This window comes from Acomys russatus, chromosome 32, assembly GCF_903995435.1.
Source record: "Acomys russatus chromosome 32, mAcoRus1.1, whole genome shotgun sequence".
Lineage (NCBI taxonomy): Eukaryota > Metazoa > Chordata > Mammalia > Rodentia > Muridae > Acomys > Acomys russatus.
The window spans coordinates 45,090,101-45,113,923 of record NC_067168.1 but is presented as its reverse complement, the minus strand read 5'-3'; the positions used below and the strand labels follow the sequence as shown (position 1 = coordinate 45,113,923).

At 49.0% G+C, this 23,823-nt stretch overlaps 1 protein-coding gene across 4 annotated transcripts in view; it reads left to right on the top strand.

Annotated features, from left to right (window-relative positions):
- Scn10a (sodium voltage-gated channel alpha subunit 10) overlaps positions 1–23,823 on the top strand; it is a 107,528-nt gene that overhangs the window by 51,466 nt on the left and 32,239 nt on the right. For 3 of the 4 annotated variants that reach the window (XM_051139998.1, XM_051139997.1, XM_051139996.1), the window contains exons 8-14: positions 2,549–2,690; positions 2,920–3,117; positions 3,991–4,161; positions 7,636–7,917; positions 10,157–10,268; positions 17,313–17,551; positions 19,888–20,061. In XM_051139998.1, the coding sequence (XP_050995955.1) occupies positions 2,549–2,690; positions 2,920–3,117; positions 3,991–4,161; positions 7,636–7,917; positions 10,157–10,268; positions 17,313–17,551; positions 19,888–20,061 (1,318 nt within the window). The remainder of the gene's footprint in view (positions 1–2,548; positions 2,691–2,919; positions 3,118–3,990; positions 4,162–7,635; positions 7,918–10,156; positions 10,269–17,312; positions 17,552–19,887; positions 20,062–23,823) is intronic. The other variant, XM_051139999.1, reaches the window with a different exon arrangement.

Here is a 23,823-nt window from a genome sequence, read left to right as displayed (position 1 = left end):
GGCACCCACACTTAGGGCGCCTCTTCCCACCTCAGTTAGCCAAATCTAGGAACTCCTTCAGGCAAGCTTAGGGGTTTGTCTCCTAAGTGATTCTAGATTCTGTTGATGTGGCACTCAGTATTAACCATCATCATGAGGCTTAGCCTTAACCATCTCACTAGAAGAGTAACTTCCGGTGGAGCTGAGGGGCAAAGACAGACAGGAGGACCTGGCCAGCATCAGCCCTCCTAACCTCTGCATTCCCCAAAGTTCTCCGATCGTTGGGTCTTTGGCTCCAGGAAAGTGTAGCTCAGACATCGTCAGTTTTGACTTTCCTTCTGTTTAAGTTGAAACCGTGCCTTCTTCCCACACAGATGACAGGCACGTCTGAAGCCAGCGGCTCCAGAGCAAGCCTCAACTCTCTATGATAAAGTTCTGGGCTTCACCTACACCCCAACCTCAAGTGCCAGAGAGGCCGACCTCCCATCAGGCAGATGCAGCCAGGCAGTTGGGGAGTGGACACACCTAGCTTGGGTAGTAAGGAGAGGCTGGCTCAAGGCAGTAATGGAGTAAGGTCTGAGGGGTCTGCACAAAAGCTGGGTCTTGGACTGGTTCCAGGTAAAACAGAAGCCCTGAGGTGTAGGGTCTCAAGATGGAAACTGAGTATAAAAACAAAAACAAAAACAAAAACAAAAACAAAAAAAATCACCTAGTGATTTTGTGTGTGTGTGTGTGTGTGTGCGTGCGCGTGCACGCGTATGTACAGGTCCGTGTATGTATGTGTGTGTACATGTGTATACAGGTCTGTGTGTGTGTATGTGTGTGTTTGTGTGTTGTGTATGAGTGTGTGTATGTGTCTATAGATCCATGTGTATATGTGTGTGTACATGTGTTTACAGGTCCATGTGTATGTGTGTGTCTATGTATATGTGTGTGTCTATGTGTGTGTTGTATGTGTGTGATTTGCCTAGTTGACTGCCTGGTCAGTGAGCTCCAGAGATGCTCCTGTCTCAGCTGGCTTCCCCAACCCTGGCAGTAAAGGAATATTTTGCCACAGGCAGCTTTTTCAGGTGCCCGGGATCTGAAGGCAGGTCCTCAGATCCTTTATGGCCAGGTTGCTGGCCCCAGCAGCAGGGATTTTCACTTGCTTCCCATGCATACTGTCTTGTGCTCTGAAGGAGCAGTGCAAGGGGCTGTTGCTGCGTGAGCCGATGGGATGAGCAGCTGGCAATTGAGATGTGGAGTGGCTAGAGTGAAGTCATAGAAGACAGAAGCAAACACAGCCTCAACGCTAGTGGTAGAACTTACGAGAAAGAAAACCGAAGGGCTTCCCTCAAACATGGGAGTCAGGGGACTTGCAAATCTCCAGTCACAGTGGAGATAAAATTAGAATGAAATGTAATTAATTTGTCAGAGACCTAAGCAGTTCTATGGATCCCAAGGCTGTGTGCTTGCATGGAGGTCTGGAATAGGGAAAATCCCAGAGGTTGCCAGTGAGGGATGATGCCAAGCTCCCTGGTTCCTTGACCAGGCTGTCCCCACTTTGGGGGTGGGGGGGGGAGCATGTCACCTGTTCTGGCCAGATATATTCCTCCACACTGACTCCTTGATATGAAGAAGGAGGGCTTGGCACCCCCCCATTCATCCATCAGATATCTCTACCCTGACCTTTCTCCTCCCAGCCCCCCCCCCCCCAAACACCTGGAGAAGAGGTGGACTCAGTGCTCGGTACCTCATGGTTTAAATTTTTTATTTTTAAAAAATAATCTTTTCATACAATACATTTTAATCATATTCCCCCCAGCTCGAATTCTCTCTCTTAAACTAAAAAACACAAACAAACAAACAAACAAACAAAAACCCCGAATAAGACAAAAATAATGAAACAAAACAAAAAGCGCACACACACACACAAAATAGAATCTCCTTTGTGTTGGCCAGCTACTCTCAGGCGCGCCCTGGAGTGTGGTTGATCGCCCCATGGCTTGCCTCCATTTTTAATAAATACACCGGCACTCTCTGGGTTCAGGCAGCTGATTTCTCTCTGAACCCTACTTCCTCACTTTAAGTAAGGACTGTTGAGATGATTGCATTATATTGTCCATGAAGCACTTGGGGAGGAGAGAGGTATACCGTGAGAGCTTGGCAAGTGGAAGGTGATGTTTTCATTGTTACATACAATCTGTTGCTGAACTTGGCTGATGTAAGCCTGCTTGACGGTTAACCCTGCAGATGGTGACAACGGCCTTGGAGCTCAGTCTGCTCTGTGGCTGCTGGCTTTCCTGTCCCTGCTGCAAGCCGACAAGGAGCTTGACACCATATAGAGTCGAGTCAGGGCCTGTCATCTTGCCTCCACCAGGCTAGTCCTTCAGACAGGGTAAATGAGCAAAAGCATTAGCATCCCTGCGTTATGGATGAGGGAAACTGAGTCCCACACTAAATGTTCTACTAATAAGCTGAAGGCTGAGCTGTCTGACTCCAAGCCCATCAATTTCTTACTGCCCCAACACCTCCTTGTGCCCAACCAACAAGGGCCGTGCCATAGTGGCCCTCTCTCCTCTTGCTGCAGTCACTGCCCTGACGGCTACACCTGTATGAAAATGTCTGAAAACCCAGATTTTAACTACACCAGCTTTGATTCCTTTGCATGGGCGTTCCTCTCACTGTTCCGCCTCATGACACAGGACTCCTGGGAACGCCTGTACCAGCAGGTAACTGTGAGACCTTTGCTTACGTGGAGCGTGTGGTCCTCCTGCCTCTGCATCCCAAGTGCGTGTGTTATAGACACGCACCACCACGCTTGGCCATGCCAGCTGGTTCCAATCTGCATGTCCTCTTGGCTGGTGACTGCATGGCTCCTCTTATCCTGGAAGTCTAACTGACGTCCAAGGGTCCAGACATCCCATGCACAGCCCTCTTTTCTCTCCCTCAAATCTCCAGACACTCCGGGCTTCCGGGAAGATGTACATGGTCTTTTTTGTGCTCGTCATCTTTCTCGGATCCTTCTACCTTGTCAATTTGATCTTGGCTGTGGTCACCATGGCGTACGAGGAGCAGAACCAGGCAACAATTGCGGAAATTGAAGACAAGGAAAAAAAGTTCGAGGAAGCCCTTGGGGTGTTGCAGAAGGAACAGGAGGTGAGTGGAGGTAGCCCCCGTGAGGCCAGCAACTGTAGGAGCACGGATCTTACCTCAGGGGCTTTCTCTGGTTCCTAGCCCTGGGCTGGAAGATGGCTGTCAGCAAAGTGCTTGCCATGCAAATATGAAGACCTGAGTTCAAATCCCAGAGCCCACCTTTTAAAAAGTCGCCGGGTACATGCTTGTGACCCCTGTGCTGGGGAGGCGGGGTTGGTGACTCACTGGAGCTTCAGCTAGTCACAAAAGTAAAGTAAGCAGGTCCTACGGGAGTGACACCACACCGGGGCTGACCTCTGGCCTCTATAAGCATGTACACACACATGTGCTCCTATATGAACGTGCTTGCACATGCTCTACACACAGAAGAATCTGAGTTGGGGAGCTTTTGCCAAGCGATTTACTCAGGAGCCTTTTGGACACAGGGAGGGTGAATGAAGGATGATCAGGCAGTGGGTGCAACTAGCCCACAAAATGATCTCAACTAGATGTAGGCTGTTGTCTGATCCCTCTGGGGATCTCCGGCAGTGACCCACACTACAGTTAGCCCTATTTGGAAGCAAGAGGTCTGGCTGGCTGTGCTCCCATGTCTGGCTCTGGTGCGGAAAGCCAAAGGGATTTTCTCCACAGTGCTGCTTGCACCGTGACTGAGGAGGAGCATCCACCTGATAAGTAGGGCCTAGTCATCAGCACCTGCTGCAAGGGCCATAGGAGGGAGGCGACCCCTGTTTCTGCCATGCCCCCGTCCCACCACTGCTCATATCTTAACCCTCAACCTCTTTAGTCTCAGATCCCTCACCACCACAGCCATGTTTGAGGGACACAAACGCCGAACTTGGTCAGATTCTGTGGGTTCAACTACTGCTCTTTCCTCAGGTGCTGGCATCCCTGGGTATTGACACCACCTCACTCCATTCCCATGACGGATCGCCTTCAGCCCCCAAAAACACCAATGAGAGAAAACACAGAATGAAATCAAGGGTGTCAGAGGGTTCTACAGAGGACAACAGGTCACCCCAGTCTGAGCCTTACAACCAACGCCGGATGGTAAGTTATGCTGAGCTGGCTCGAGGGTTCACTTGGCGTGGCAGACTCCCCTCCTCCCTGGTGGCCTAAGCTAGGACAGGGCCATTATCAGTGCGAACAGGTATAAATGATAAGGGCTAAGTGGAGGGGATCAAGATTAAGATTGTGAAGCTGGCCACGGTGGCGCACGCCTTTAGTCCCAGCACTTAGGAGGCAGAGGCTGGCGGGTTGCTGTGAGTTCGAGGCCAGCCTGGTCTACAAAGTGAGTCCAGGACAGCCAAGGATACACAGAGAGACCCTGTTTTGAAAAAAAAAAACCAAAAAAAAAAAAAAAAAAAAAAAAAAGAAAAAAAGAAAGAAAGAAAGAAAGAAAAGAAAAGAAAAAAGATTAAGATTATGGAAGAAGGAAAAGGAGAGGAAATGCAGGATGATTCCCAGACTTCGGGCCGGGACCCTTGGGTGAGCTGTGAGGAAGAACCTGGGTGTGTAAGGAAGGGAGGCGAAGCCCCTATGGGGGCATGCTGACCCTGAGGTCTTCCTGGTAAACAAGGGTCGCTTTCCAGTCTTTCTGAGATTGGTGTCTCTGTCCCTGGTGCTGAAAACCCACTGACAGCTTTCTTATTTCTTGCTTCCTGCCCCACGGTTCAGGCTGTCACCTACTATTGATGCAGAAGACCCCAGGACCTATCTCTGAGACACAGCCTAGCCTGGAAATGAGTTTCATACCTCACATTAGACTCTGTAGCAATCTGTCCCACCGTGGTTAACATTCTACCTCCCACTTCAACCTCCCTCACCAACCTTCTTCCTCCTTTCTCTCCACCACCTGGAAAACCCTATATACCGAATAGCTCCCTCTTGTAGGCCTCTGCTCTCTTCCTTAGGACTTTAAGGTCACAGCCCATTATCAAGGGAAGCTGGGATAGAAACCCAAAGCAGGAACCTGAAGGCAGGAACCGAAGCAGAAACCACAAGGGAACATTGCTCGTTGGCTTGTCCCCTGGCTCATGTTCAGCCCCATGTTGGGCTTGACCATCCTACATCAATTAACAGTCAAGAAACTGCCCCACAGACATGGCCACAGGCCAGTCTGGTAGAGGCGACTCTTTAACTGAGGCTCCTTCTTCCCAAGTGGGTCAAGTTGACAGCCTAGAGTGGCTCTCACAATTGGTCATGCGCAAGAGAAATTCTCACACCAGTCATATGGAGAGGGGGCCAGGCAGCTTTTGCAGGGGTAGGGGGCTGGGAGGGGGTGGGTTTACTTCTTGCCCGTAGCATCCCTCTGAACCTTCCTTCCTGTGTTCACTGAAAGGATTCTCTCCTCTATTGACAGCCCCAGGATTACACAGGCATCTACACTCACAGTCACGCGCGACACACCCGTGCCTCAGCACCTGTGGACATCTGTGCCGCTCTTACCCTCTCTGCCTCTTAGAGCAGTGCTTGGAATGCACAGGGCACAGTTCAGTGTTTCACAGGGAATTTGTCTAGGACTCTGATGGTCACAGAAGAGAATGAACCATAGTTTCCATGGAAATGTCAACAACACTGAATTGGGCTTTAATCCCCCCCCCCCCCCCCGCATTCAGTCAGCCACACACAGATTAGCACCTGAGTGTCCAAGCATTGTCTCCTCTTCTTTCTCCATATCTGTGTTTCTAGTAAATAGTTCTCTGGGAGTTTTAATATAAAGATTTTTTCAGACCAAAAATAATGACGTAGAGTTTAGAGATAAGACACAGGAAAGAGACCATGGCCTGTTGTTTGACAAACAGATTGGCTCTAAGATAATTGATGGTAAGGAGATGCTGATGGTCGAACACTGGACCTAGATGCTCTGCCTGGCTTCCTTCTTAGTTTGCTTGTTGCCCAAATGTAAACAACTCTGTCTTCTTATCTTTAGTATCAGGTTCCTAATTCTTTTCTTCCCCTACAATATGGGAAGAACTCATGTGCTTGAGTGCTGTAGCCTGGGGGTTGAATATGTATGTATGTATGTGTGTGTGTACACACACACACACACACACACACATACACACACACACATACACACACACACACACACACACATAGTCTAGGCAGAGTGCTCTGTGTATAGCACTAAGCTCTTAATGGTGGTTTATGAACAGGATTAGGCTCCAAGCCACCATGAAAAGAAACCTCAAGGGGCTTGAGAGATGGTTGAGCTGGTAATGTGTTTGCCCTACAATTGAGGACCTGAGTTCAATTCCCAGAACCCACATTAAAAGAAAAGGCCAGGCATGCTGCTGCTGCACTCTTGGGATCCCAGCACTGGGGAGGCAGACACAAGAGAATGCCTGGGGCTGGTTGGACAGCCAGCCTACTTGGTGAGCGAGAGACCTTGTCTTCAGAAGAAACAAGAAGAAAGGAAGGAAGCAAGAAAGAAAAAAGGAAGGGAGGAAGGAAGGGAGGAAAGAAGGGAAGGATAGTGCTTAAAAAACAGCTGACTTGATCCTCTGATGTATGCACACACGCACAGGCACACACACGGACACATATATGAGAAAGGAGGGAATGGAGGGGGAGACAGTGACCTGGGATTTATCACGTAAACAAGGAGAATTCTAATGGCAACACACCCTACTTTAGTTATTCAGAAAATAAAAGGAATTAAGAAAAAAATTAAAGGCACTATGACCAGAGTTTGGTAGGGAGCCATTGTTTAGACTCGGGAGATGCTATGTGTGGTCTGAGCACAGGACTGGTGATTCACTGTGGCCAGGGTCCCACAGTCACGAGAACTAGCCGATCCCATTCAGGAGCTCTGCGGAGGTCGGCGCCTGAGATTTCGAGGACCAGATATTTCCCTCTGTATCCGTAAACCTCACGGCTCTCGCTGGGTGGAAGCTTTTGATGGAAAATGTTTATCGATTTGGAAGAATAGCATTTTTTCTTCCAAGATATTGGGCTGCAACTCTTCCTTTAATCTTCTATTGTTGACTGTTCAAAGCTGGCCTCAGGGGATCCTGCCAGCTCATTACACTGTAAGCTCCTGTCTCCCCCATTCCAACACAAACCCTCACACCACACAGACGGAACCCAGTAAACTGTACATCTTAATTTTCAGACAGCAGAGCACACTCATTCTATTAATATCCACACCCCACTCTCCAGTTCTGGCCTATTTCCTGAGGTCCTGATTGTCCATGTGCCTGTGGGAACACAGAACAGCTATGTCCATGTCTGTTGCCAAAGGCTAGCCAACATCTGGCCCAGCTGGCAGTATTTGGTGACAGTAACCTGTTTGCTGGTCTGAGGCACTTATAATTGCCCCTCTCCTCTCTTTCCCCGAGTCTGTTTGGCATATCATTTTCCTGGTTCCTTCTTGACATCTACCCAGAACGTCTTCAGGTATTTAGGTAGCGACGGAGCGGTCATAAGACGTGGACTTGGGTGGAGGGAAATGCGTGATGGATTTAGGGAGGACCACTCCTGTCCCACCTTCTCTCCCACTCATCTGTGGACAATGTCCAGTCTTTCCTAGGCCTCTCTTCTGGGAGACGCAGGGCTAGCCATGGCAGTGTGTTCCACTTCAGGGCAGCCACCCAAGATGTCTCATTTCCTGACGGAATCACAGACGATGGAGTCTTTCACGGAGACCACGGAAGTCGCCGCGATTCCCTGTTGCTGGGCAGGGGTGTTGGACAGACAGGCCTTCTCCCCAGGAGCCCACTGCCTCAGTCCCCCAACCCTGGCCCTGCACATGGAGAAGAGAGACAGCTCCCAGAGCTTACCACCGGACCTCTTGATGGCCTGGTGAGTTGTGCATGCTCCGTACTCACGCTCCAGTAGAAGCCTCTTGCACCACCAGTTGAAGGGCCATCAACAACATCTGCCCCGTGCTCTCTACCCAACAGACCCAAAAAAGCCACCAGGGTTGTCTGAGGTGGAAGGCAGTGTCCATCTTTTCTCCAGGCAGAGGTGCAGTTGGTTTTCTGTTTGGCCTCCTGTTTATTTCTTCTTGGTGTTCCTGTTGCTACTTGTCATCGCTGCTTTGGAGATGTCCCATGTGCTCCTCTGCTGAGGACAAAGGCAACCAGAGTCCTTCTATATAAGCCTGTGGCTCTGAGCAAATGATCCCTGACAGGACAGACCCTGACAGAATCGCTGTAGCCTTGGCTCCACTCACAGGATGACTAACTCATCAAAATGTCACAGACTAGGGACAGGAACCTGACTGTCCCCCACTCCTTAAGGGAATTTCCACAGTGGGTATCACAGCAAACCTGGGAGTCTGTGTTGAGTTAGGAGGTGCAATCTAATTTGCGGTCTCCTCCAGCATCCTTCTGCAGCTTCCGTGTGCCCCCACTGGCTACTGGAGACACACATGCAGAGAAGCTTGCAAAGGCAGCACTGTGTGGCCGGTTCCACTAAGTCTGGCGAGTCCAGCAGAACTGTGCTGCCTCAGCCTGAGATCACATGATTCAGTATTCCAGGAGGAAGCAGATGGCTGCTTCAGTAGGCAAGAGGAAGGATTTAGTAAAGAATTCACAGAGGTGTGTGCTGGGCGCGGGGAGCTAGGGAGCAGCAACAGTGAGGAGTCGGTGCATGCCCAAGCTGAAAATGTAAGGAAAGGGCCCCAAAATCAGAACTTGTCAAGATCTGTGGCTGAGGGACCTGTGGTCATAGGTAGAAAACCCTGCTGCTGCCAGCTGAAAGAGACAGGATACAAATAGCCAACCCCATGCCCACCCTGTCCTTCTGTCCAGTGGTGTTTCCTGTTGGCCAAGCCTGATCAGAGCCATGGGGTGAATAGTTTGCGCATGTTACCTTCTCTGGACACAGAACAGGGAAGACAGGTGCAGAGTGTGTCTTTAGGACAAATGGAACCACCAACCCAGAGCCCTAAGGTCACATCCAGGCTGCAGGGCTCTCCGGGAGGTGTGTTAGTGCTGTGCGCAGGGAGAGCTCGCCTCCAGAATTCTCTCTGATTCCAGTCACAGCAGCACCTCAGCTCTTGCAATCCAGTGGGAGAGTAAATTGCGTGGAGCACAGCCAGGGAAAGCAGTCGGAATCTGTTCTTAGCAGGTGAACAGGGAAAGCAGAAAGTACAGCCTGCAGATTAAGAGCTGGCCAAGCCAAGCAGCATCTGCCTGTGCTTCTCCCTCGTGTCCATTCCTGGGCCAGTCTGGCCTGGTGTCCTTCCTGTAATAGGTAGAGGCTTTCTTAGAAGTTGTCTTTACCCATGATTCACTCTGTTACAATTAGATGCATTCAATATAAGAATGTATATGAACATGTGACTTCCCATAAAGCTGGAAGTTTATTAGGGGGAAGGGCATGCCTTGGTGCGCCTCTCGGGGTGGGGATTAAGGAAAGCCAACCAGAGCCAGCTGAGACCAGCTTTACTGTTTGCCCCAAGCCCTGCCCCTCCTTGTATCTTGGCTGTCTCATACCCCAGCAATAAAAAGCATAAAAACTCTTATTTCTTCCCCCTGTTCTCCTGACCTTACCATTTGAACTCTAATGTTTGTCTGAACCCCAGATAATACCTCACATAGTGTTTTGTCACCCTTGTGGGATGCACCCCTCTCTCTCCTGTATCTGTTCTGGAACAGTCTCATTCTTGAATGTTCAACCTTGATTCATGCTGGTGAAACTACCCAGCTGGTGTCAGATGACTCTAAGCCCTTCTCTATCCAAGGACCTGCACCCAGTTGTCTTTAGCAAGTTCCCTAGTTTTCCAACCCTTTTTGCTTTCCCTGAGGCTTAGCAAGCTCTTTCTCCCTATAACTTCTGAGAGCCTATTGGCTGAGCTCATACATTCCAACCTGGGCCCTGGCTCCATCCTGCCTCTGTGTGCTGGTCCTCACAGCTGAGCTCTTAACCCAAAGCTCAAACACCATTCCTACTTCTCTAAGCTTTCCCTCCGGCTCATGGCTTCCCAGTGGCGCTCACAACTGCATGAGAGCAGCCAGTAAGAAGTGGAATGACCCAGCTCTGCTGATGGAGCCCTCCTGCTGGAAGTGTTTTGACCCTGCTTGTGTCCCAGCAGGCACCTGATACCGCAGGGCAGAAGAATTTCCTGTCTGTGGAGTACTTGGATGAATCTTTCCGAGCACAGAGGGCCATGAGCGTCGTCAGCGTCATGACTTCTGTCATTGAGGGTGAGTGCTGCTCACTAAGATGTCCATCCTTCAGGCTGGGCCAAGGACCTCTCTCTGTGGCCTGAGATTCTAGCTGTTCTCCATGCTAATGCCTTCGGCCTCCAACCTCCTTCAATAATGTGGCTTTTATGTGCATAAAGTTCCTAAAGCCAGAGACTCAATGAAAAAGTGCCCTAATTCACTTCTTGTTAAATTTGCATCTGCTTCATATGCACTCACAAACTGGATTCTCAGACGTGATCTGGGAAACATCACACAATGGCAGCAGCTGCCTCCCAGGTGTGCAAGGAGCTCAACGGTCCTTTGTTTCCTGGCACAGAAAAGTTATTTCTTATGTTCTCCATGGCAGTGACGTTCATTATTGTAAGTTTGTTTCTGTTTCAAGCTGTCATTGTGCCAAACATGGGGAGACAAACCTAAGTGAATTAGTCAATCCATTTCACCAAGTCTTTTTCAATTCTGCCAATCAAGTGGGAACAGACTCAGTCTCCTGAGGATTGTGCCTATGATCCAGCCAGGGAGTGGGGAAGGAAAGGGGGCCATGCTGCGTCACGGCCACTCCTTCACACAAGCTCCAAGAGAGCGTGGTTGTGACCTTCTCTCTGGGAACAGAGGCTGTTCTAGCCTAGTTTTTACTTCACTACTGGATGGGGTGTTTCTTGTCTTTGGCAAATCCAACTGTTTACATTCCTGCTAAGGAAGGGTCTCACAGCTTCAGAGAATGGGCTGCACGATTCAAATAGCTTGAGTTTTCATTTATTCCTTGGAACTTTTTTAAAAAAAAGATTTATTCATGCAAACATCTGTTGGGCATCTGCTAGACACCTGGCGTTGTTCCAGGAGCCTGCGATGCACACCTGCTCTCATGGAGTGTGTACCCTGGAGACAGAGATGATCACCACAAGTGGCTGTGTGGGTAGGGAGGAGGGATGAGAGGGACAATAAAGAAAAGCAATGGAGAGTGGAGCATTCTAACCAGACAATTTAAGACTGGGTGACAGGGAAAGGCTGGCCTCTCCAGGAAGACCAGAAATCTGAGTGGCACAAAGGGGAATTGGTATTTTAAAACCACGAGAGAAAATTCCTCAGACATAAACGCCAAATAAAGTCTCCAGGGATAAGATAGAAGCTGTGCATGGTGGTGTGTCCCCCAAATTCCAAAATTAGGAAAACTCAAGTAGGAGGAGTGATCTGCCAGGGCTATACCACATGACCTTGGCTCAAGAAAAAAGGTCGGAGCAAGAAAACTGTGAATACAAATACATCACACTTTAGACCAGAGAAAGGCTTAGAGTGGAGAGGCAGCGGGGTGGAGAAAACAGATCTGGAACCCACTTGCTTGGGTTTGCATCTAGGCTCTGCGGTCCATAGTAAACTGTATGACTTTGGGGGCTCTCTTGACTTTCTGGGCCTCAGATTTTCTCACTGGCAAAATATATGGTGCTGATTTGCAATGAACAGAAGAGATGAAAAACTAACATGAAGAATAATCAAATATCTTGAGAAGACAAGAGGAGTACAAGAATGGTCGGAGAGTCAGGAGACACCATATTAAAGCTGGGTAGAGCAGGCTTGGCCAGAGCTTCTGAGCATGAAGGGAATCACCTTCCCTAGCTGGGTGCCACATCCATTATGGGGTCTATGGAGAATACCTCATGCGGGTCAGTCATGACAGGGTCCACAGGACCACTTCCTTCAGGGTGACAGCACCAGAGAAGGTTTGGCTCAAGCCAATAACAGCGTGACAGTTCACTTAGCTCGAGGCCTGCGAGCCACTCATGCTTGGCATGCAAGCTGAGATTTGACAATCATCCAAACCAGAAGGCCAGACGCAGACTTGCAGCTGTGAGCGCAGCTGTTATCACACTTAGCAGGAGAGAGGACATGAGACAAGTTGCTAGTGGGGTGCTGAGTGTCTTGGAGAAACGCTGGATGCTAAGAGAAGTGGAAGGAGTTTCGCCTCGGGCCAGGGAAGAATCCTAGGCAGACAGATCCTAAAGCAGACATGTAAAAGCCTGAGCTATCTGAAACAGAGACATCAAGGCAGCGGGGGCCTCAGAGTAAGGCTAGCGAAGCAGGCTAGGTCCAGACTCACAAACCCCCCTAGGCTCCAGCGGACATTGAGTTTCATCCAAGATCAGCGGGATGCCACTGAAGGGCTGGAGGCAGGAAAAAAGAGATTTGGGGTTTCATAGAGGTTGTTCTGAACTTGCAGAGGATGGAATTTAGGTGGGATGGTGCTGGCAGGGAGAGCAGGAGACAAATGAGCTGAGGGTCGGTGTGCTAGCTCTGGGGGAGGGCAGCAAGGATGGTAGAGAATAGAGGGTTGCCAGGGGCATGAGATTCCAGAGTTCACAAGGCACGTGGACCTGGAACAACCACCTGGATTCGTACTGGTCCAGTGTGAGCCTTATAGAAAGGACCGGACGGTGTCAGAGGAAAGACAGGAGAAGATGCACGGGAGTGTGGGACATGTTAGGTGTGGGGCGCATCCTTGTAGTAGTGTCCGGTCGGAGGCTTCGTGATAATGGTTCTAGAATCCAGATGAGGAGAGGGACCTAGAGACATATCCCACAGCGATCTGAAGGCATGGTGATTTTGAAGACACAAGAGGATGATGGGGTGACATCAGAAAGAACAACTTGTGTCAAGTTTTAGGAAAATACAGCAGGTATTGGTTGATCAGGAGAGAGGACAGGAGACAGATGTAGAAATAAGAGAGGACCCAGAAATGAAGAAGAGTCAAGGATCCAAAGTCCTTCAGGGAGAAGAGAAAGGTCAGCAGAGGCAAAGCTGTGGAGGTGTCGAGTGATGTGTACTGGGGCTTTGCTTGTGTGGAAGTGTTTGGTTATCTGCACTGAATCATCAAAGCAGACAGGGAGTTAGCTCAGTGGGTATGCCTTACAAGCATAAAGTCTTGAGTTCAAATCTCCAGCACCCATGCCAAAAAACCTGATCTGGCTGCATGTGCCTGTAACTCAGCATCGGGGGCCAGAGATACGGGCTCCCAGGAGCTCATTGGACAGTTGGTCCAGGCAAATCAGTGAACTTACAGTTCCATAGGAGACCCTGCCTCAAGGCAATAAGGTAGAGAGTGAGAGAGGGAACCACCCAGTGTCTTGCTCACTCACCTGCACTTTCACATGCATGCATCATACAAACAACACAACACATACACATACACAAATGCACAAAAACCACGCTGGATGGCACCTAAAAAATGAAACTGGTCCTTTGGCCTACACACACACACACACCACATGCACCTGCTACACTGGTGCACCTGCACAGGCATGAACACACACACAGAAGCAGACACATACACACACACACACACATACACACACACGCCACTGGTGCACCTGCACAGGCATGAACACACACACAGAAGCAGACACATACACACACACACATACACACACACACCACTGGTGCACCTGCACAGGCATAAACACACACACACACGCACACACACACACACACATACACACACACACCACTGGTGCACCTGCACAGGCATAAACACACACACACACATACACACACACACACACACACACACACACACACACACTCCACACCAGGACCGTTATAGCTGAACAGTGAGCAGAGGCCACACATGAAGAGTAAGTGAGAGGTGAAGAGACAGAGATGCTGTATGTGGGCTGCCTCGTCAAGGGCTTTTCCTGTGAACAAGGAGGGGAAAAAGATACAGGAGGGTAGGGGTTGGAGGACACCCTCCTGGCTTTTGAGATTGGAGAGTGTTGAGCATATTGACCTGGAAGAGTCTTGGAGAGGGGGAGGGATGGAGAGGGTACAGAAGAACACTCAAGCACATTCTGGAAGAGGACGAAGAGGGAGCCCAGGAGGAGACCTTGGCTGTTATCTCCAAGGAAGACGTTCCTCCTAAGAGGAGAAAAGTTCCTTCCAAAGCTTCTGGGACGGAGGTGTGGCCACAATCAAGGCTGTGGTTGCTCTTGTCTCTGCATGCCTTAGTCAGTCGGGATTGGCCATGGTAGTTACAAAGCGGAGGCACCTCTGTTGATAACAAGCTCACTGCATAAGCATGAAGACCTGAGATCAGATACCCAGACCCCTGTCAAAGCCAATCACATCACCATGTGCCTGCAACCTCAGCACCAGGGAGGGATAGGCAGACTCCCCAGATATTTCTGTCCAGCCATTCTAGCCTTAACGGTGAGATCCAGGTTCGTGGGGAGACCTTGTCTTTAAAAGAGTCAGAGGAGGACACTGGCATTGACCTCTGGTGTCTGTAGACATATGCTCACACACACGTGGCACATGCATGTTGCCCCCACCACACACACATGCACATACACACGCACATACACACACACACAGAAGCATGTGCACTTACACACACACCACCCACCCCCACACACATACACACATACACAGAAGTGCACGTGTGCGCGCGCACACTCACACACACAACACATACTACACACACCACCACACACACGCATCACATATACACACACACCACCACACACACACAAAGCTGAGCCATCACCCTTTGTGCCTCACAGACAGGCTGCTTCTGCCAGGACAGTGTCCGTAAATGTCCTCATTCAGATCCAGCTCTCGGGCTCCTTTTGGTGCCAAAACAGGTCCAGGAAAGTCCACTTTGGCTCCAAATAGGGAGGATTAGTTCCACTCCCAGAACACATCCACTTCTGTGCAAAACTGTGCTCTGCCAGTTTTGACATCTGTAGTTTGAAAACCTCGCGGTAGGTAATTAGCGCAGCATGGTAGTGGAAATAAATAGTCTGGTCTGTGGAAGAAAAACGGACATGTGTCCATGGGAATACATGGAAAGACCCAGATGAAACACCATGTCAACTGCTTAGGAAAACCTGATTATCCAATAAATGCTGTTAATATAAACAACCAAAGATGGGGTAGGGAGAAGTGCACCAATACATGGTTCCTTACCCAGAATAAACTGCAAATTCACCAAAATTTGACATGAAAAATAGTGAGACTATAAAGAAAGAAGAAAACATAGATAAGTGGTTTTTTTAAACCTTACAATGAAAGATGCTTTGTAGGCAAAGTGTGTGTATAAGAAAACATGGGGGGAAATGCTCACATCAGCTGGTCTATCTGTCTCCGGACATCAGCTGGTCTATCTGTCTCCGGGATGTATGGCATGCAACAGAATTTATAGATAAGCCCAAAGCTATGAAACTGCCCTCCATAGGAACGGCCCCAATTACACATCCAAGCAGAAATGTAATGGAGGCTGCTGCAGGGATGAGTCTGGGGCTCAGGGGAGAGATCGGAAGCTGGACATATGATTCAGGACTGATCTGCATGGAAGCGCTCTTCTAGGGCCACAGGGATCAATAAGATTACCTAGGGAGAAGATGAAGTCAGAACGCTTGCACTCACCAACACCTCAAGCCAGGAGAGGAAGCAAGAGATCAAAGCTAAGAGAGACAGCATCTGTGGAGAGGAGAGCGAAGCTAAGGTGTCATCCTAGCGTGGCTGTCAGTGCCGTGAGAGGCCCGCCTGGCTTCTGTGTGCACTTTCGAGGAGTAAGAGCCAGACACCAGGGCCTCCAGAGAAGAAAGAAAATGGAGACCACATTTAAGAAACTTCCAGAGAAGTTTGCTGTTGAAGAGGCAAAAGATGAGAAGAGAACAGGGCCAGGAGAGACCTCTTCTAGATCTGAGATACAATTAAAGTGTGCTGACATGCTGACGCGGGCCAACGGGGGATGGAGAAAGGGGCTTAGAGGTGAGGAGGGAAGGGCTTCCATGTAAGCCCGAGGGGGGCAGCTCCCCCTGCGCCTATAAACATGAAAACAGGAGATGGAGAGGGCGTGCAGGTCCACTGGGGACTCAGCGGTAGGAAGGATCTCGTCCATGAATGGTCCTGAATTCTGAGGGGGATAGAAGGAAGTTCATGAAGAGTTAGAGGCTGTAGGAGAGGGGAGGAGAAAACTTATCTAGACTTATCTAGAAAACTTATCAAGACTTATCTAGAAAACTGAAGGGATGCACTTGTATTTAGAAACCATTGGGGTTTTTTTTTTTTTTTTTTTTTTTGTTTTTTTTTTTGGTCATGTTTTATTATTTCTTTTTAATAAGATAAAATCCATATTGGGTTTCACTGCATCCTGAATGAGGTAGCTCACTCAAGGGGACCAGTTGCCCCCACAGAGTTCCTAGGCAGGGGACTGGCAGAGGCTCAACGATGGCTTAGGTGAGGCTGTATTGTCTCCAGCCACATTCAGCTGGCTGTGTGCAAATCCAGTTGATTCATAGGGTCCTTTGCCAGGCAAGTAGAAGAAGGAGAAAGTGGGCAAAACAATCTAAGCACATCTGCAGAAGAGGCAGCGCAAGGATGGATGTGAAATCCATGAGGGTTAAGTTGAAAGGCAAGGGCTTGATATGAGCAATGGGTAAAAATGAGTGAGGTCAGGCTGCAGAGAGAGCTCAGCCAGTGCTTGCCTCACAAGTCTCAGGGCCTGAGCTCGATCCACAGAGCCCACAAAGTAAAAAGCCGGGCATGGCAGCACACACTTGTAATCCCTGCGCTGGCAAGGCTGAGATCTTTGGGGCTTGCTAGCAGACCAGCCTCACCTACTTAGTGAGTTCCAGGCTAGCAAAAGACTATCTCGCAGGCGTGGTCAGGAGGCAGAGGCAGGTGGGTCTCTGTGAGTCTGAGGCCAGCTCACTCTACATAGTGAGTTCCTGGACAGCCAGGGCTGCATAGAGAGACCCTGTCTGAAAAAGAAAAAAAGACGAGGAGAAGACAGAGCGGTCCATACCCGAGAAGTGACAACTGAAGTTGTCCTCTAGAAAAGGAAGAGACACGCCAGCAGTCTGAAGGGCTCGGGGGATGGGTAGACAGCGGTGACAGGACAAGTCCTTTTGCTCTACAACTAGGATGTGGAAGGCGCAGAGATAAGGGCTGATGTGAGTCTGTGAAGGTCACAGGTATTTGTAGGACCATAGGATGGGGGCCCGAGGTGACACATGAGTGACATCTGTCATTGACTCCACTGCAATGCAGAACTTGAGGAGTCTAAACTGCGGTGCCCACCCTGCCTGATCAGCTTGGCTCAGAAGTATTTGATCTGGGAGTGCTGCCCCAGGTGGATGAAGTTCAAGGTGGTGCTCTTCGAGCTGGTGACAGACCCCTTCACAGAGCTCATCATCACCCTGTGCATTGTAGTGAATACCGTCTTCATGGCCATGGAGTTCTACCCCATGACCGACGCCTTCGATGCCATGCTGCAAGCCGGCAACATCGTGAGTGACCTGGTGGCACTGCCCCAGCCATCACTTGGGTGGGTGGCTGCATGCTTTCACTGGTTTGGTATCATTCTGAGAGCAGAGCGGTGGAGCAGCGGTGAGGGTATAGGGACATTGAACTCTGGGCATCAAAGCTGGAGGAGCTGAGCTAAGCTGGAGGAGGTTGCTTTGAGATCAGCAAGGAAAGTGAATGGCAGGGGGTGAGTGGGGGGTGGGGAGCCCTGAGGTAGGACAAGTTACATCCCCTTACAGAACATGGGATTAGCCACTTGTACCATGTAGGTCTTACTGGCCTCTACTCAGGAATGAGGTCAAATGTCACTTCCTCATCAAAGACATCTGTAGAGTGTGTGAGTGTGAGTGAGTGTGTGTGTGTGTGTGTGTGTGTGTGTGTGTGTGTGTGTGTGTTCATACATATCTGCATGGGTCCGAAAGCTAAAGGACAACCTCACATATGTCAGGAGCCTTCCATTTGTTGTTGTTGGTTTTGTGTATTTATATATTCTTTAAGAATTTCATGCAGTATGTTTTTATCATGTTCTCTCCCATCCCCCATCCTCCCAGCCCCATTGTTTTGGAGACAGGGTCACACTGAACCTGGGTCTCATCAGTTCAGCTAGACTAGCTGGCTGATGAGCCTCAGGGGTCCGCCTGCCTCCACCCTCCCAGGGCTGCTATTGCAGGTGTGTGCCATGTGGCCTGGCTTTTTATTTATTTATTTTTTTACAGGGGTTGGGGGGATTAAACTGGGGACCTCCTGCTTTTGTGGCAGTGCTTGGCCAATTGAACCATCTTCCCAGTTCATGCACTTGGTTTTCAGTGTGGTCATTGAAGAGTGGAGGACAGAGCAGGGGACAGAAGGGATGCGCAAACCTGTCTGCCGTGCAGCAAATGCATAAAAGCCTGAACTGTCCTATTTGATGTTACTTTAAATTTGAGCAAGTTGGAACACTCTCTTCTTTCTGTCAGAAAGAGGCCAGAGCCTGTTTGCAGGCCCTTGCGTGGCCTTGATAAAAGCCTGGGAGTGTGAAGCCCTGACCCCAGTCTTTTGCTTTCTCCCTTCCCTGCCTCCCTACCTTGCTGGCTTTTGTTGTCTGACGCTGATCTCCTTTAAAGGCCAGAGTCCTGTCCTGTGTAAGGCAACTGAAGAACTTCAAAGCAAAAGGGAATCTTAAGAGACCGCAGATTGCTGATCTGAGTCCCTGCTATTTGTTCACGATTCTCTGCCTGAGAAATACCCAAGTGTTAACTCCCACTGTGCCCAGTACACAGACAAGGAAACCGAGGCGTGGGGAGGGTGTGTCGCTTATCCAAGCTTACGTAAGCTAGGAAGCGGCTGAGCTGGTATCTGTATCTTAGTCTGTGTTTTCTCACAACCCACACATTTTAACACCTGAACAACCAGACTGACTCTTCTGACACAATTATACAGTGAAGTTTATTCTTTTTGTTTGTTTTTTGAGACAGGGTTTCTCTGTGTAGCCTTGGCTGTCCTGGACTCACTTTGTAGACCAGGCTGGCCTTGAACTCACAGTGATCTGCCTGCCTCTGCCTCCCAAGTGCTGGGATTAAAGGGGTACGCCACCACGCCCCGGCTCCAATGAAGTTTGTTCTAATGGCTATTGCTTGCTCTGTACCCACCACCACTAGGACAGAGGGGCACCCCAGCCTGAGACTGGAGGGAGTTAGATCCCGGCACCCACATAAGTACAAGTGGGCAGGCGTGTTGGCCCACATGTAACCCCTGCACTCGGAAGGTTTAGATCAGAGTCCCTGACCTGGGGAGTGAAGGGATCAGAGAGCCCTGGGCTCAAGCGAGAGACCTGCCTCGATGTACAAGGTGGAAGGTGAGCGAGGAAGACTCTCCGTGTCAACCTCTGGTCTCTATGTAGAGTGATGCACATCCGTGCACTAACACAAGCATGCCCACACAGTGTATCCTATCCATGGGCGTGTGCGCACACACACACATGAGGGACGCAGATTGGAAACCTGAGTTCTAATGTGTGTTCTCTGAATATCAGTGGCCCAGAAAGAAACTCCCATCTACAGTACTCAAGAAAAAAAATCAAAGGATTTGCTGTTTTCTTCCTTTTTTTTTTTTTTTTTTTTAAATGCTGTTGCTTTAAGACAGGATCTTGTAGTCAAGCCCAGCCTGGCCTCAACCCCGAGAGCCTCCTGCCTCAGCCTCCTGCAGGCTGGGGTTGCAGGCATGTGCCACCACACCCAGCATGCTTTGCTACCTGGTAAGCAAGATTCTTTTCCTGCTGCCCTTGAGGTCATTGTCCATGAGGCAAGGACCTCACAGCAGCAGACCCTTGTCCCCACCCCAGGTCTTCACGGTGTTTTTCACGATGGAGATGGCCTTCAAGATCATCGCCTTTGACCCCTACTACTACTTCCAGAAGAAGTGGAACATCTTCGACTGTGTCATTGTCACCGTGAGCCTGGTGGAGCTGAGCATAGCCAAGAAGGGCAGCCTGTCTGTGCTTCGGACCTTCCGTCTGGTAATTGTCTTCTCTTGGCCACTTGAGGAAACTCCCACTCAGGCTCAGAGAAGCTGATCCCTGGGGGACGGGCACTGCGACTTTTGGGGGAACCATCCAGTTCCTCGCACCCCTCCTGTTTTTGTGGGAGTGAGGCAGAGCATGGTTCCGAAGAGCCGAGAGAGCAGGAGACACAGTTGGGCAATTACAGCTTTTCACATGTTTCCTCTCTTTGTGCCTCCGTCCCCTGTTTGCACCAAAATGGGCACCTGAACAGCACTCTATTCTTCTGTCAAACAGCAGGCCAGCAATGGCATCCCATTTCTGAAGATGTGGCTGAGCCGTACTGCTACACCCTTGATATAATGAGACTCATTTTATGCTCCCAAGTCTGAGAGACTATTGGGTTTTTGTTTGTTTGTTTGTTTTTAAGTTTCCAGGATAAGACAGAGACATATGGTCGTTAACTGATGAACCCAGTGTCTCCAGCATCCAGGACAGTGAGCTAGTGTCTGACCGTAAGCTGAGTCTCAGTTCTGTTTCCCCCCCCCCCCCCCCCCCAGCAAAAGGCCTTCTTTCATTTCTTGGTTGCCCAAATCAGAGCCCACCCAACAAAAGCCTGCCTCCTCTTAGCCTCTGCCCAGGCTCTTCCCCAAACTCAGCTCCAGGGCGCCCTCTACTGGAAGCGTTCCTCTACTCAGTCACTGGTCTCCGTTGTCAGCCAAACCTGTCAGAGTCCAGGGGAGTCTGAGGTCACTGGTGTTAAATCCCCAGGTCATCTGGAGGATGGCTGGGAGTTTCACTGACTCCTGGAAGCAAGCGAGAGGCAAGCTTGGGGAACTGGTGTGGCCATTCCCAGGATACGTCATAGCATGTTCACAACTAGAGCCCGTGGACACTGTGTCCTTTGGAGACTCTACCAGGTAGTTCCTCACTCATGTTCTTGTGAGAGGGAGGCAGGGCTGCATCTCCTACCCATCTACCCTCTTATTTTAACATGCCAATCAAGTCACAATTCCCTAGCCACACCCCCCACTCTCAAGGGTAGGCCTGAGATTTCATAGTCTATCAGCATTATTAGCCTATCCATGCGGGCAAAGCCTAGTACCTCTCTCTGTGCCCACCCTGAACTGTGTGCATTCCTGGGTAAAAATACACAGCCCAGACCATCAGTTTTATGGTTTTTGTGAACAGCTTTTAGCTTTCAAAACTGCTTTAAATTTCAGAAAAGTCAAGCACGGAGCATACAATGCCCCCCATAAGCGCTCCCCCAAAACTAACAAGAGCCTATCTTATGACCACCTTCAACTGGTGAGGGGCATTTGTCACAGATAGCTCCCAGTGGATTCCCCTTGATCTGAGAATCAAGTTTGAAGTCCTTACGATGGCGATGGCGTGCAAGGCTCCAGCAAGCCCTGCCCCTTCTGTCCCACCAACTTTTCTCCAGCCACAGGCCTCCCCACTCCTCCTCTGCCTCAGACACTTGTCTTCACCTGTCCTCAACCCTCTGGGCTCAACTCTTCCGTCCTCATGCAGGGCTCCCACGTGCTAGTACCTGACGCTGGGCTCGCTCTCCAGACCAAGCAGCTCTCCTCAGATTACAGTGCTATCCCAGGGCAGTCCATAGAGCTAAAACCAGAATTTTCCTTCCTGGCATCCTACCAGACTCTAAGCACAAGCCCATATGTAAGAAGGGACGCAATAAAATTTGTTGATTTTGTTGGGGAAAGGACGAAAGGAAAGGAGAAGAAAAAAGAAAGAAAGAAAGAAAATCCCGTGCAACCCTTCTTGCACTTTCTCCCATGCCACCGCTTGCCTTGACAGGATTTTAGGCATGCTGCCTTACCCTGTGCCGCTGTCTTAACTACTGCAGCTTTGAACATGTCTGTGTCTACAAACAGCTGCCCAAGGTGGTGGTTCATCCTTCGTTGCCACCTTGACTGCATTTAGGATCACCAAGAAGACACGTGCTTCAGGGGGATTTAACAGAGGAGGGAGGGAGGGCTCCCCTGGTCCCATTGGGGGGTGGGATGGGGTCAGACAGAACAAAAAGGAGGAAGTAAGCTGAGCAGCAGCAGTCCCCTCTCTCCACTGAGGACTCTGCCATCTCTGCCACCGTGCTTCCCAGCATAATGGACTGTGTTCCTAAACTCTCTTAAGATTCTTCCTGCCAGGGATTTAATTACAGAAATGAGAAGAGTAACTAACACACCCACCTGGCTTTACTCTAAGAATATCCTGGCCCCTGCTCTTCCGTTATAACTTGAGAAACAGCTATGTCCACAGCAACACGGACACAAAACTCTTGTGTCTTCTCTTTCTTCGGACTGCAATAATGTAGCAGGCAGTTTGGGAGGAGATGTAAACTTTCTATTATGTAACCATCTGATCTATACAGGCAACAACATTTCATCAGGCCTTCAAGTTTTGTGATTTTTCTGTCCTTTTCTCCACACAGATTTTATATATTTTGAACCAGTCTTTGCTAATTTTAACCAGCATTTTGATAGTTAATATTTTTGTACCCAGAAGTCCCCTTTCTTAATTCTAGTGGAGTCTTTTAGATTTTTCGACAGAATCATGTCATGTGCAAACAATACATTTTGTTTTGTTTTGTTTTGTTTTGTTTTTCTAAACCTTGGGCCATTTGATTCTTCTTCCTATGTGACTGTGCTGGGTAGGACATGTAGTACCTAGCTGAAAAGAAGTCTTACTAACAGATGGCCTTGTGTTCTTGACTGTAGAGAGAATATTTCCAACATTTCAAGAAGTCTGACATTTTTGCAGATTTTTCTTTAATGGAAAACTTATCATGGATAGATCTATAATTTTATTAGACCACTGTTCTGCATGTGATTAATCACAATAATAATTAACAATGATGTATTGCATGTTTTAAAATCTTACAAGAGAAAATTCTAAATGTTCTCACACACACACACACACACACAAAAGACAAGTGTTGAAGGTGACATATATGCTAAGTATCCTAATTTGATCTTTACACATATACACACAAACAGAAACATCACCCCTTACATATAATTTCCCATTTCAAAAAAAAAAAAAAAAAGGCATCAGATCTATTCTCCCCTAAAAGAAAAAAAAATCACATTAAAATAACCATATAGGGGACTGGAGAGACAGCTCAGTGGTTAAAAATATGTGCTGCCATTGCAGAAGACCCAAGTTCAGTTCTCAGCAGCCACAGTAAGTGCTCACAGCCCCTTGTAATCCAGGTTCCCCGGGGGCCCTGCGCCTTCTCCCGGTCTCCACTGGCAGCTGCACTTACACGCACGTACCCACACACAGACACATTATTAAAAAACAAAATTGAGTTTTTAACTGCTGAATCTATACATTCATAGAGTAAACCCAACTTGTTTGTGATGCATTTTTAGTAAAAAATGAATACGTTTAACAAATTTAAATAAACAGAAAGGTTTAATTTGCTAATAATATGTAAGATTTTTGCCTCTATTTTGATGGGTTCGCCTATAGGCTTTCAAATTTTATATAATCCTTCCCAGGTTTTAGTAGCAAGAGTATGCGGGGGGGGGGGGGGGGGGGAAAGCTGAGAAATATTCCTTTTTAATGCAAAATCTCAGTGTGGTTTTGGAGTCACTTGTTCCTTGGGAGTTTGACAGGGCTCTAGGGGAAGGCATCCACGGGGTCAAGATTTCCCTTAGCGAGCTGATTTCCCTGGTACTATGAAGTGAGTCAGGCTTTATTTCTCAAGCTGGTTCTGGTAAACTGTTTTGAATTGGACTCACCTTGTCTAGG